This window comes from Austrofundulus limnaeus, unplaced genomic scaffold (genome assembly GCF_001266775.1).
Source record: "Austrofundulus limnaeus strain Quisiro unplaced genomic scaffold, Austrofundulus_limnaeus-1.0 Scaffold11, whole genome shotgun sequence".
Taxonomy (NCBI): domain Eukaryota; kingdom Metazoa; phylum Chordata; class Actinopteri; order Cyprinodontiformes; family Rivulidae; genus Austrofundulus; species Austrofundulus limnaeus.
In genome coordinates this window covers 4,018,856-4,032,557 of record NW_013952413.1, presented here as the reverse complement: position 1 = coordinate 4,032,557, position 13,702 = coordinate 4,018,856, and the positions used below count along the sequence as shown (strand labels likewise).

General features: G+C 37.3%; 2 protein-coding genes across 2 annotated transcripts in view; both read left to right on the top strand.

Annotated features, from left to right (window-relative positions):
- Positions 1-1,511: 1,511 nt before the first annotated feature.
- On the top strand, positions 1,512-4,781 carry tmem183a (transmembrane protein 183A; the record flags this gene model as incomplete). The annotated part of the gene is given in 8 exon segments (XM_014002083.1): positions 1,512-1,698; positions 1,878-1,967; positions 2,050-2,226; positions 2,332-2,491; positions 3,570-3,750; positions 3,939-4,019; positions 4,114-4,269; positions 4,529-4,781. Coding segments are annotated over 8 exon segments (1,092 nt in total). The 3' UTR covers positions 4,712-4,781.
- A 2,182-nt stretch (positions 4,782-6,963) lies between these two features.
- tfeb (transcription factor EB) overlaps positions 6,964-13,702 on the top strand; it is a 34,878-nt gene continuing 28,139 nt past the window's right edge. Inside the window, exon 1 of the mRNA XM_014002081.1 lies at positions 6,964-7,256. The gene's annotated coding sequence lies outside the window, so the exon portion shown is untranslated. The remainder of the gene's footprint in view (positions 7,257-13,702) is intronic.

Sequence of the window (13,702 nt, the reverse complement as noted above, 5' to 3'; positions counted from 1 at the left end):
CACACACACACACACACACACACACACACACACAAGGGAATATGCAGTTGTCACTACAAGCTCTGTAAATAAGACAGCAACTCCCCATAAGGGTGCACCTGCAAAATCCACGACTTTAATAATGCTCACGTGTCTTCTAAATGAAAAAAAAAAACATTGTTATAAAATTGTAATTATAACAAATTACAGGTTTATTCTGAGTTAAACATTAAAAATATTTAAATGTGTTCATTTTTTCCACACATCAATTGATTTGGACCAGTTTGATGTCTGCTCGTCAGCGGGTGTTCTCATGGCCTGCAGCGTCCCCTGCTGGAGGTAAAAATACACAGGTTGCTTCTAAACAGGAATAATATTAAAGGAATAGTTCAGGTGGTCTGAAACAAGATTCCATGGAAAGGTTATGAACGATTAATTATTATTTAACCCTGCAAGTAGCTTTTTTTTTTGCATTTGGTGGTTGCTGCTACCTTGAAACACCTTCAGTATTATAAATTCCATAACAATAAGCCAAAACTATTAATTAAACATTTTCACTGGATATTTCAGCAGAATTGTAAGGTTATTTCTGATAGATATGTGCCCCAGCCTGCAGCAAGCTGCTGTTTCTGCTGTGAGTTCTTATATGTACACTGTTGATTATATGATAACTGCTGTGCAAAATTGATGTAAGCACARAATTATAGTAGGGATTTGAAGATATTTGGRAACTTCTAATGAATTTGCTTGGGCATCAAGGAGCACTATGAGTCACCTGCTGCAGTTTTTTTTTCTCTATATTCGGCAGAGGTGTCTAATCCTGGTCTGCTATCCTGAATGTTTGTTTCTTTGCTCCAACAAAACTGATTCAGTGATTAAATCACCTGTTCAAGTTCAACAGAAGCCTGGTAATTAATTACCCATTTGTTCAAATCAGGTGTGTTGCAGCAGATAAAACTATAACACAAGCAGGACTGTATATTGTGAGACATTAAAAAAGTTAAACAGCCCCATTAACTTACAAYTTAGAACCTATATGTGCAGCTCATCAGCTTGTTCAAACGTATGATGTAGGCTAATGAAGCGTAGACTGTGCATAATCATGCAACAAAACAGCATATTTTTATTAGATTTGTTCTAATTATTTAGTCATTTGAGCTCYTTTAATTGCTGATTTTGCCATAATATCTTATGGTTCTTCTAAATTACAATATTTCTCAATTAGACATAGTTAGAACCACAAATATAAACACTGCTTATGTTTGTGTAAAAATATTACAAGAATTCACTACATTTAATTGCATCTTTGGGAAACAGTATGTATGAACAAATAACTGAAACAGTTAAAGGTCCTTGAAGGAAATTTGAACAGAACTGGACCAATGGATAAATCCTACACGGTATCATCTTTAACCAGAAGGTGGCAGCACTTCAACAAATTAATTTCAAGTTGCACTTAAACCGCCGAAGAAGTTTTTTCCGCATACTCTCGCGATGTTTGCTCATGTGACGTCATTCCATGATGGCTGCAGACCCCGGCGGAACATTTTTTAATTTCTCACCCATTTTTCTATCTTTCTCTTTACCTCAGCTTGCCATAGAGTCATGGCAGGACTCGCAGCCCCGTTAGGAGTTCACATATCACTGGTTTCGACATGCCCAAGAAAGGGAACAGAAAACGGCTGAAGTTTAAGGCCGGTGACGTTTGTTCTGAATCAGGTAGTAGTAGCTTCGCTAACAGGCTAGCTTGGTATGCTAGCACTAACTCTGAACAGCACTTTTAACAGTTTATTTAAATGTTTGCGCTCTCATAATTAAATATAGATCAAGAAAGTTCGAAATCAATTGTCAAACCAAGCATTTATTTGATTTCTCATTTATTTTCCCTTTTTTTTAAGTCACTGTTGCTGATTATGCTGATGCCGACCCAGCCATTGTGAAGTCGGGCAGGGTGAAAAAAGCTGTAGCAAATGCGATTGAAAAAGAAGGTAAACCTTAGTTATACAGTAACTGTGTCCTGTGTGAGAGCAAGTTTCTGTTGCCTATTAAACAAAACATATATATTTTTAGTTAAATTACTTTGCGGCCTGGAAGCCTCTCAGGGTGCTGTAGAAGAAGTCCTATCGTCTGTGGCAGGGGTCAGAGCAGACACTCTGGGCAGCAGTGATGACCTAGACCCYGAGGAAGAAGACGAAGGAGAAAATGAAACTAAAGGGGCCCGCAAAAAGAAAAACAAGAGACGAAAGGGTACCTTTTCAACAATATTTGATTTATACGAATTGTTTGTTGTATGCCAACACCAATCATTCAATATTTTTTAAGTTTATTGTATGTTTGGCTTGTCTTTTTTAGAAAGCAGTGAGTGCAGTGATGGGGAAGATTACCCAGTGGACATTTGGCTTGTGCTTTCCTCATACATTCGGCCAGAGGATGTGTGTCGATTTTCTTTGATCTGCAGGAATGCTTGGACTGTCACTTGCACTGCAGCATTTTGGACCAGACTCTACAGAAGGTAATTTAGTTTTGTTGTTGTTGTTTTGGGTGCAGTGAATAGCTTCATTGACATAATAGCCATATTTTGTTAATTGATTTTGGCCTAATAAAAGGAGATTCTAATAATTACTGTGGAACATAAAATATGTCATTCATATTCCAGTGTACATAATACAGGGTGTCATTCAAGAAGTAAAATGACAATTGAAGTGGCTGGAATGAGGATCAGCACCTCCAAATCTAAGGCCATGGTCCTTAGTTGGTAAAGGATGGATAGCCCTCTCCGTATTGGGAGAGAGTTTCTGTCTGAAGTGGAGGAGATCAAGTATCTCAGGGTTTTGTTCTTGAGTGAGGAAAGGATGGAGTATGAGGTTGACAGACGAATCTGTGYACCTTCTGCAGTATTGCAGAGTTTGGTTGGATTTATTTGCTCTTTTCATTCCTTTTGTTTTGTTAAACTTAGGAAACGTAGTAGTAGTATTTTACTTTGCYCAGTGTCTGAAACTACCTATCTACAGTATATACACACATACAGCATTGTCCATTTTTAAGACCCGTCTGAAGACACACTTTTACTCAATGACCTTCAACCCAATTGAGACTTGATTTTATTTAATTTAAGTGATTCTAKCTGTTTTTATCTTCTTTTTATTTTTTATTTTTTGCTGATGTTCAGCACTTAGTTCAGCTATGGCTGGTGTTGAGGTGCTTTATAAATAAATGTCCTGATGCATCTCAGTAATCCAGGTAAAAAATCAAAAAGAAAAAAAATTGTATAGGTCTTCTGGACGGGTTCTTCTCTAATGAAACGTTTCGTCTCTCTTCCAAGAGACTTCTTCAGTCTGAGAGTTTCAGGCAAAGTGTTTGCCTGAAACTCTCAGACTGAAGAAGTCTCTTGGAGGAGAGACAAAACGTTTCATTAGAGAAGAACCCGTCCAGAAGACCTATACAATTTTTTTTCTTTTTTATAAATAAAGTTGATGATGATGACAACAATTTATCGAGACAATGTATTTCATCTCTAAAATTGTAATAAAAAATAATRGAATAATGTCTTTTTTTCACCCTGCCATCTGCTTTCTTTGTTTTGTGTTAAGGCACTACCGGACTGATGTGGAACTACCGTTTCGTCTCCAGCCTGACTGTATAGATAGGATGTACTGCCTTCGGGCCTGTGTGATTCGTTCCCTCTTCCATCTGTATGAGCCATTCAGTGTACGTGTGTCAAAAATTCCTGCACTGCCAGAATCTACACCGACCACTTTGCTTAACTCTAAGGTACTTTAATACAGAGGTTCCCCAACTTTTTAAGCTTTTGACCTACAAAGTCGCAGAGCCTTGTGACCCCAAAGTTTTCATAAAAGAAGATACTTAAGTAAATATGAATATAGGTTTTATGCAAATGTTTTATTATTATTATTTTTTATTTAAAAAAAAGTTTACATTTTTGTTATTTCTTGTTGCAGTGTTTACTCTTCTGGATCAAAAAGCTGTCAGGGACTCGCCCAGAAAACTTGTGGGAGTTCAACTTTAAATTTATAAAGCAGGTAACTTCCTTTTTAAAATGTAAATCAGCTGAGTTTTATATCATCTTAGCTGCTGTGTTGTTCACATGTTGATTGGGTTTTCACTTCATTGAAGCAGGGACATAATAAAAATGGTTGTGCCAAGTCCTTACGTTCACCCAAACAGTATGAAGATGTTCACATAAACCCAGACTCTGACTGCTACGTGCTTCAAGTCACCACACTCAACTACATCTTCACCCCTGTAGTCATGGGCATGACTCTGGCTCTGGCAAGCAGTTTCTTTTTTATCAATCTAAACATCCTTTAAATGAGTAGATCTTATAGTAYAGCTGAGCTAAGTGAAGTGCTATTCCCACTTACTGTTAAAGTAAATAAAACTGATATTTCTGTTTTTATTGATTAGTTTACATTTGTTTTTTCAGGAATCATTCCTTTAAAAAAAAAATAGATATATTTTCTTATCTCATTATCAAAGAATAGKTGTGTAACCTTCCTCTAATCCACCCTTTTTTCTCTGTCTATTATAGTTCACWATCAATGTGAGCACAGACATGCGTCACCACCGTGTCCGTCTCGTGTTTCAGGACTCGCCACTTCAGCAGAGGAAAAGGAGAGGAGGCGATCAAGGCGGGACACAGGTTGTTCTGGATCCTGTTCACAGTGTGAAGCTAATGGACTGGTGGCATCCCCAGTACCCCTCTTTACCCTAAACATAAGAATGTCTGTGATTTTTTTTTTTTTAATGGCAAAGGAAGCCCCAGGCTCATGAAAGCTTATGACACAAGAAAAAATATTGAACACATTCAGAAACCCTTTGTTTGCACATTTACATTTTATTTGTAATTTGTTCAAAAAGGCAAGCACTGACTAAATACAAAGTTTATGTGGATATTCCAGATACAAACAAACAAACAAAAGAAGCAACATATCTAAAATTTAACAGCCCTACTGGCTGATTTTACTTATATAATGCTGAGTTCACACCGAATGTATTTTCAGCATCAAAAGACTTTACATGTAAACCTGATGCTCAAAACGCATTCTGTCTGAACCTGCATAAATCAYTGGTTTAAAGACCAAGCTTAAAGTGCCTGTGACATCAGTTTTTTATAATAAATATTCATGTATTTTTTTGGAAAGATAACATTGATAACATTGTAAAAACATTTCACGCCGCTGAGATGAACAGTTGTTGAGAWATTTGCATGTGAAGAAACAGGAAGTGATGTCAAAGGGGATTGTTTCAATGTAAACTGTTGCTAAAATGGCTAAATATGCTGTACAGCTTCACCCTCTTTTTTCACATGAAGACGAGCACAATAAGCACCCTCTGAAGTGAGTCACGGCATTGGCCTATATTTTTGTCCAAGTCAGAACAGAGCCCCGCCACAATTATATAAATATATTTTCTTTGACTTTTTCTATTTCATGGATATGCATGTCACAGGCACTTCAAGAAAGAATGGATTACCAGACTACATTTTCTTTTCCTTCAAATATGTTTTATAAATTTGTAGTTGGATTAATTTAAATTGTTAAAAGCTGTTTCTGTTTTATTCTTTTAATCAGTTCTTGATCCACATTTAATTTGAGCCACTTAAACTGATGTGAGTTGTGACTTTTTCTCTGTACTAAAGGGGATAAGTAGATGATTTACTTAAATGCATTTTCCACATTATTGGACAGGTTTTCTAGTGTTTGTTAATTATTTGATTGTGTACTTAGAAATGGCTTGAACTTATACTTTACTGCCACAGGGATGCTGTCAATATCGGTATTTAATATAAGAATGTTTCCGGTGAAATGCTTGATGAGGAGGACAGGGCTAACATGTACATTGGCTTATTTGTCTGTTTGATTGTTTAAATGTTTTTGATTTGCACGATAATCCTCGAGGAGGAAATCATTGGAACAGCTACATACACTTGCAGTAATGCAATTTAATTACCAAAAAGCAGTGGACAGGTAGATGTTTCAATAACTCGTAGAATCTCGAAGAAAAAAAGCTGTCTTAGTCACAATTTCATTGATGATACACCCACTGCAATAAACTCAAATTCAAAAATCCACTGTTTTTTTGATTTCTGCATATTTTAGGTGTAATCAAGAGTTCAAAATGTGCACACAGTCTGGACCATGTTCTCCAAGGCATTCTGTGTGGGTTACTTTTAAAGGCTCACCAGAGCAGGAGCTGTGTCTACATTCCTGGCACAAGAGTTGGCTCTTGGTGCAGTCTGGACTTCACTTGGCTGTCCCATGTCTCCATTCCTGTTTGTGGTGTGCACAGACCGTATTTCAAGGCACAGTCTCAGAGAGAGGTGTGTTTGTGAACCACAGGGTCGTTTCTCTCCTTTTAACAGGTGATGTGGTTCTGTTGGTGTATTCAGGCTATGACCTATATGCTAAGAGGGTTTGCAGACGATGTCYGAAGCCATAGTTGTTTCTGGGTTGAAAATGTGGACTGCCTACCCCTGCCTTGCTGGTAGGGTTATATATCTTCTCTTGAGGAAATGGGAAGTGTTTCTGTAGAGAGGGATGTCTGGATTTCTCTCATGGACCCATTACCTCCACCACCTGACTATGGATAGGCAGCATAAGATGGATAAAACACTGGAAATAAATATATTTAAAAATCTAGAGTGGATTTCATATTTGACAAAAACAAGAACTCATATTGCAGGTCAAACAATATTTTTTTAAAGTTATTTCAAACAGGTTGACAATGGGGCATAACGCACAAAAAAGACCACAGAAATGAGCACATAAGTAGAGGTTAAAGTTAATGAGAAGAGAAGAAATGATATATAATAATACTATAAAACCGTTATTTTTATTTTATGCTATAATTACTACTTTGGATAAATGTGTGTTTGCAGAATCAGCAGGGTAATGAGTTAAATTCGACACTTCGTTGAAAACGAGATAAACTACACTACCCACAATCCATTTCGCGACTCGCCATTGGTGGCACAGGTGACCGCAGACGCGCTGAGTTGTGACATCTCGACGGTCAAAAACGAAAACAAATTTAGTCTACGACGTGCGTGAAGTTTAAAGCGCCGCGTGTCTGTCTGTGGACATGTAGTGAGACTTCTAATCTCTTTGTTTTATTTTTGTGCGCGCGTGTTTCCGCGACATTTGGTGATTGTTTTCCTGTTCAGCGGTAGTTTGAAGCGGGTCCGGTATCTGAGCTCAGAGACGCGGGTACGCACTTCACCTCAGCCCGACTCAATTCGGTCTGACCTTCAGAGCGGGGTAAGTTATATTTCACCACCAACACCACTGAAGTAAACTAAAGCTCGAGCTCAAGCATCTCCGGAAAAGCGCGAGAGAGCGCTTTCGTTGTTTTAATGCACGATTTTCTTATTTATTAACCTAATAAATTATGTTAAAAGTTCTCAGTTCAGTGTTTATAATCTAAATTCTATCTTTTTTGTAGTATTTGTATAAAATGAAAACAAATACAAATTTACCATGTCAAACATGCATACTGAACAACTTAAGAATTAATAGCAATATCCAAGCATCACAAAACATACAACACCGTGAAGGACATTGAGTCGCTTCAATGAATTTTGTCTAATAATCATTTGATGATGAGTGTGAAAAGAGTGTTTGGACAGAAAGTACTGATATTTATAGGCTCACACAAACCCAGATCATTATAGGATTTAAATGTTTCACAGTTAATGTAGAAATTTAAAATTTAGTAAAAAAAAAAAAAAAGCTTGCCTTGAAGGAATCCATATCCCCCACAGTATGAAATGTGAAAGTTTTAAAGATCTTGTGTGTTCTGGTAAGGCTTGGAGTATGAGTTAGAGATGATTCTCAGATCTTTAATATCTTTAAAACTGATGGGAGTTTTAGGTTTTAAATCAGRTTTATTCTTGAAAAAAAGTTGTAGATGTACATACGGTTTTAGAGTTTCATTAAAACACATCCACTGGTTTATGAGATATTTTGCTTACAGGCAGACAGACATGAAGTTACGTGCTTGCCCACTTTTCTTGTGGCGTACAGTCAGCTCTTCTGTTTGCTACAAACCATGTGAATGGTGGCTAAATCATAACTCACAAAGTTTGCCTTCATCTGCCAGCCTGGAAGGAGTTGCCCTTATTGCCATTTATAAAGCTGCAGGCAGGCGGGCCAGTATCAGTAACAACACCTCAGCCCTGGGGTATGCTGCTATGTATAAGCTGTGACTGTAAACTGTACAGTCTGTAATACTCGGCTGCTTATTCCAGCACTTTGCTTAAAGGACCTGCATGGCGCCAACACAGGAATAACGAAGGCACTGTTGACCATTTACACTCCTTTGTTGGACTCGGTTTTCATGTGCGAAATAGTTGTGTGTGTATGCATGTGTACATGTGTGTGCGTGTGTGCGCAGATGGAACAGTTTGTTGTCCTGCTGTCCAGTGATGCAATGTTAATATATGTGATTCCAGCTGCAGTGAACTGTCAGGGCCTTCAAGGTATTTAGAGGAAGCCCTGACCAGACCTAAGAAACAAAATCAGTATATAACAGTATAATCTGAGCTTCTTAATATTTTTTGTCTTAGTGCACTGTGTTGAAATAATAATAATTATTTTTGGGGAAGGGGTGGGGAGGGGGACTGTGCCACAAGATGTTGCTGTTTGGGACTGAATTAGAAATGCTATGAAAAACTTAGATGGTAAAGTAAAACTATATGAAAACATTAAAACACAGGAAGTAATTAAAGGACAAAGACTATTATAAAACATCTAAACTATTTTAAAAATCTGGAAGGAAGCAAAGCAAATTTAATAATTTAAGTTAATGATTCTAAACAAACAACAAAATTTAGTAAAATAATTTATTTCTGGCTGGTTTTGCTTGTTGCCTCTTTCGCTGAACCTGGTTAGTCCTACTTTCCTTCACCGATCGTTGGACTGAACTCTGTGAGCTGACCAACAACTGTGCACCCCACCTTTCATTGCATAAGCAACGTGTTTGACATTAGACCATTAACCCTGACCTCGCTGCTTGACCTCTTGTCATCAGATCTGCCACTCTTCTCTGAGAACAACAAAGGTCAAATGATCAAGCCTACTTGGAAATGACGAGCACGCGAGTGTGCTTCTGTGTTTCTTAAATCTGTGTACATGTTCATCCTGATCTGTTTTCTTTCATTTTTCCAAGAAATTTATCCTGCAACATCACCTGGGGCAACAACAGTAGTGTTTATGAAACACTTTTATGGCAGCTTAGACACTGAGAACCAGAAATAGAAACTCTAGAGTGTAACGATCCAAGTAAACAAAGCGTACAATTATTTCTCTCATTTTGTGCGGTGAATTTAAAGCACCAAACCTAAAAATACTATGATGTAGTTTATTGTCCTACACCTTTAATAAGCAGATTTTTAAAACCGATCAATGACAAACGAGTAAGTATTCCATTTCTTTCTAGATGAATATTTTTAAATGACTTCCTATAAGATGCATTTTAATGGGAAGTTATAAAATATCTTTGTGGTTTTTGTACCTCACTTGACTTTATAATACATAATTAATCTTAAGCGGGGTTTAACATAAACCAGACAAAAATGTGATAAATTGGAGTGTAAATTTTTCATATATGTACACTGTTACAGAAATTTGTTTTGATACCTTCACACAAATTATGACTCCTGCCCACATCAAACCTGCCTCAACCTGCTTAGTACCCACCTCGGCAGCTGCCCCCATATTTATGATTTCATCTACTAGAGAACATTTTGGTCCAGTTTAGTAATTATCTGTCACTGGTGGGGTTTTTAGAACTGAATATTCGGTGCTGATGTGTTCTGCAAGAGTGGCGCTCCCTTGAGATGTATTTGAGATGCTGAAGTTATGTCACACATATGAGAGTAACTTTACGTGAATCATTTGTAGCCACTAATGTTTTTTTTTAAATTCCACACAAGTTTAACTAAACAACGAGCTACCATTAGCTTACCATTCTCTATTGTCCTGCTCTCCCATCTTAAACATCATACTTCTGGATGGTCCAGTACTGTACGCCTTCGGTACTTTTCCTTTGAGTTTGATAGTCCATTATTGTTGTGTTGCAAATAAAAGAAAGTAAGATTCGTATGTTTTTAATATTATGATCCTGCCCTCATCGAGGTGACACTCTGCTCAGTGCAAACACAACCAGGGCCGGGGTAGAGAAAGGCCAGGCAGGCTGAAGCCGGGGTGGGCCAAGTCAACGCAAAAACACTTTTTAGCCAACTATTGACAACTCAGTGCTATACTACCTCGACGATGACACCACAACTTTAGTATCTTGTTAGACCACTTTCAGCTTTGACTACAAGACACAAAGGCTGTGGTTCTGGCTTGATGAATTTACATAATCACAGGCATTTTCGTCTGAAATTACCGTGTTTAATAACCAAGATTCTTGGACTGATAATTGGTGAGTCAGGCTGTTGTGTAAAGAATTTTCCTGCACATAACTCGGATTCTGAGTAAAGTTGAGGTCAAGTCACTGACAGCAAATTGATGTGTGGAATTTCCACCTGCAGTCCAATGAGTTTTACTTTTTTACCTATGCACAATTGTCAAAATATTAGGACTGATCAGTGCATATGAAAGCATAATACATTGTCTCTAATAAAGAAATATATATTTGATTTTTAAAAACTTGCAAACAACTGTGTCCTGTTTTAAAACTTTAGACAGAGCGGTGCTACATCTTTGTTATGAGACTAAATATGAAGTAACAACTAGATGCTTAAGTGAAGTGAGCATTAAAAACAGAATAATGTGTGAAAATGCAAAGTAGCTGTTTGACTTTCAGCTGCTCTTGAGTGTGGACAGGTTAGGTGCATATTTCAGAATGGGACCAGTCCACATCAGGTTACAGAGTGCACACGGCCTTATGAGAGCCACACTCAGTAAAAACACTTGGCTGTGAGATAGCTGTCAGCAAGGTCAAAGGTCATCAGTCAGTATGTAGAGTAGTAATGATGACTGACAGACGTCCAGTGGCTCAGCAATGTTTTTTTTCTTTCATCTTGAGTTTGTGTTAGACGTGTCAGCGCTAGGATTAATTTTCTTCATGTAAACAGAGTCAGGTGCCCATATGTACACAAACACACACTTAGACAAGCACAAAGGCTTGGTTCAGTGGATGAACAGTAGTGTGAACGAGCATCAGGTGTGTGTAAACACAGCCTCATCTGTTTGCCATATGGACAGACCTTCCGTGACGTAGACACTTGTCTCAGGCGAAGAAAAGGTGGAAGAGGAACTGTCTTGGTAATGTTTTGTATTTTCCTTGAGAACATTTAAAAAAGGCTAAATGGATAGATCAAGCAAGCTGCTGTCGAACTTTGTCAACAAAGCTTGGACTTTTCTATGAAAACCGAAGGGATGATGTTACGGCATGTGCTGCATGACAGCACGACCCATGATCGATCAGAGGTGAGTGTGCGTGGGCCGTTTTAGGGCATGTGCTGCATATGTGACTCCAGTTCCTCATCTTATTTTCATTTCAGTTTCATATCCTCATTTAATCTACAGACAGTAGTGACAGTCACTCTCTGTTTTGTTTTCTGTGTGAGAAGGGGGCTTCAGTTGCATCTCTGAACTGCGCCCTTTAGCTGCCCAGCTGTTGATGTTCGGACATATTTTTTTGTTTATGTGACCCGCAGGCATCGTTCGTGGTTTGCGAAAGTTGTTAGGTGAATTTTTTAAAAACTTTTAGAGGCCTACAGTACACTTCACTTGAACATTTTGGTTTCTTACTAATATATTTATCAGTTACTTCTGCTAAAGTTCAAAAGAACATTTTAAAGAACATGTTAATTCAAAACAACACCTGTAGTATCAATAATATATAATTATTATGGATTAGTCTTATTTGGTTTTCCTCAGCCAAATATAAAAGAAAAATAATTATTAAAAAGATTAATTTTTTTCTTATTAAAACCCAGTTCAGTTGTGTAGCTCAAACTGGTGTTTTATCATGTGCAATTAATCATCAGAAAAACAGTCAACAATTAATATTTGCCACTTTGCAATTACTACAGTTAGTGCCATGTGATGACATATGTGTGACACACTCAGGCACATGTAAGCCCAGAGAAACTAATTTTAACCATAACCCTGCAAACGTATTTAATCACCTAAAATACAGACACTGGAGTACGAGGAAAGCCAGAAAAGGCAAACCAAGGCCACACTGGCTAAATGCAAGTGCAATTGTCATCTAATAATCATCGTATTGTTATCCGCTAAAAGCTACAATTGCTCATGATAATTTTTTTGCCAATATTTCCCAACTCATACACTACATTTCATGTCAGTCTAAAAATAAAATTAACAGTTCGTGTGTCAGAGTTTAATGACCCATTGATTACTCATGATATGAGTCATACTTTGGTTTAAAATTTTTTTTGTATAATACTAGTGTCATGGTTTAGTTGTGGTATGACCAAAGATGCTAACTGGCATGAAGAATTGATGGCAAGTTAAATGTCTGTTTAAAAAAAAAGTAAAAGGCATGGCAACAAAATACACAATAACAGATGGAACACAAAAGAGAACCAGACAGGGCCTAATACCATAATGTCTGAATGATGAGCAGTAAAGACTGATAGAAATAAATAGTGAGCGGAAGATGAGGTGAGTGGTGACAGCTGAGCCTAATGAATACAAGGAGCAGGTGTAAGTGGGCGGGGCTAGACCGATGAGCCGAAAACAGTCTTGGGAAAAGTACTTATGCGAAATGAAACACTGGGGATCAACAGAAAACATTGAAAATTTAATAAATAAACACAAATATTAATATAAAAATGATAAACATAGGTTAAAGACCTCAAACAATGCAGTTATGGAGAAGAAAAAAGAAACACTGAAAGAAAAGCAGAGAATAAAAAGATGGGAGACGAAAAGTTGAACTTTTTTTTTAAAGACTCAGTGTTTGAAGTGTGACAGCCATGGTGAATTTTGTTTTCTTTGTGCTTTATCTTACAATTTACCTCTCCAATGCCTTTCGTAATATTCTTTTGCATACTGTGACTGTCACTCGTACAAAAAAAAGTTGTGTGGCTGGTTACAGCGTGAAACCACACACAAACACTGCCACTGATCCATTTAATAGGTGATTTATGTTCTTTTAACACGAGCATCCAGTGGCTAAAACATTGTCGTTGGAACGTTACTACACACTTTGCTGCAAGCTGCTAGCTCAAAAACTTTTTGATTTTGGAAATTCCCTTACTGGCATTTGATAGATGGATGGATGGATGGATAGATAGATGGAGAACAACAAAACAAAGGATGACGCTAGCTTAGAGATTTTAAAGCTCATAGTTTTTGAAAATATTTTAGTTTAATTGTAGCCGATCAGTTTTTCACCTGACTTCAGGCTGTTTTGAATCTGCTGTGTCCCAGTACAGTCAGTAGTCTTTCTGGTTGTTGTTTATGTATGCTTTATGTTTATTCAAAATAGATTTATCTTTTATTTGTAGGTGAAACACTGAAGTGTGATCACTGACAACGGTTTACACAGAGTTGTCCTTATAATGGAAGTGTCTGTTTTACATGGGGGCCTGCCTCAGGGCATTTTAGGATTATGATTGTTTCAGATAGTTGAAGAGGGGGTTCTATGGGAAATATATGAACATTTATTGTCTTACCTATTACACATATCTCTGAAGATTCAAGGATATATATGTGTATATATA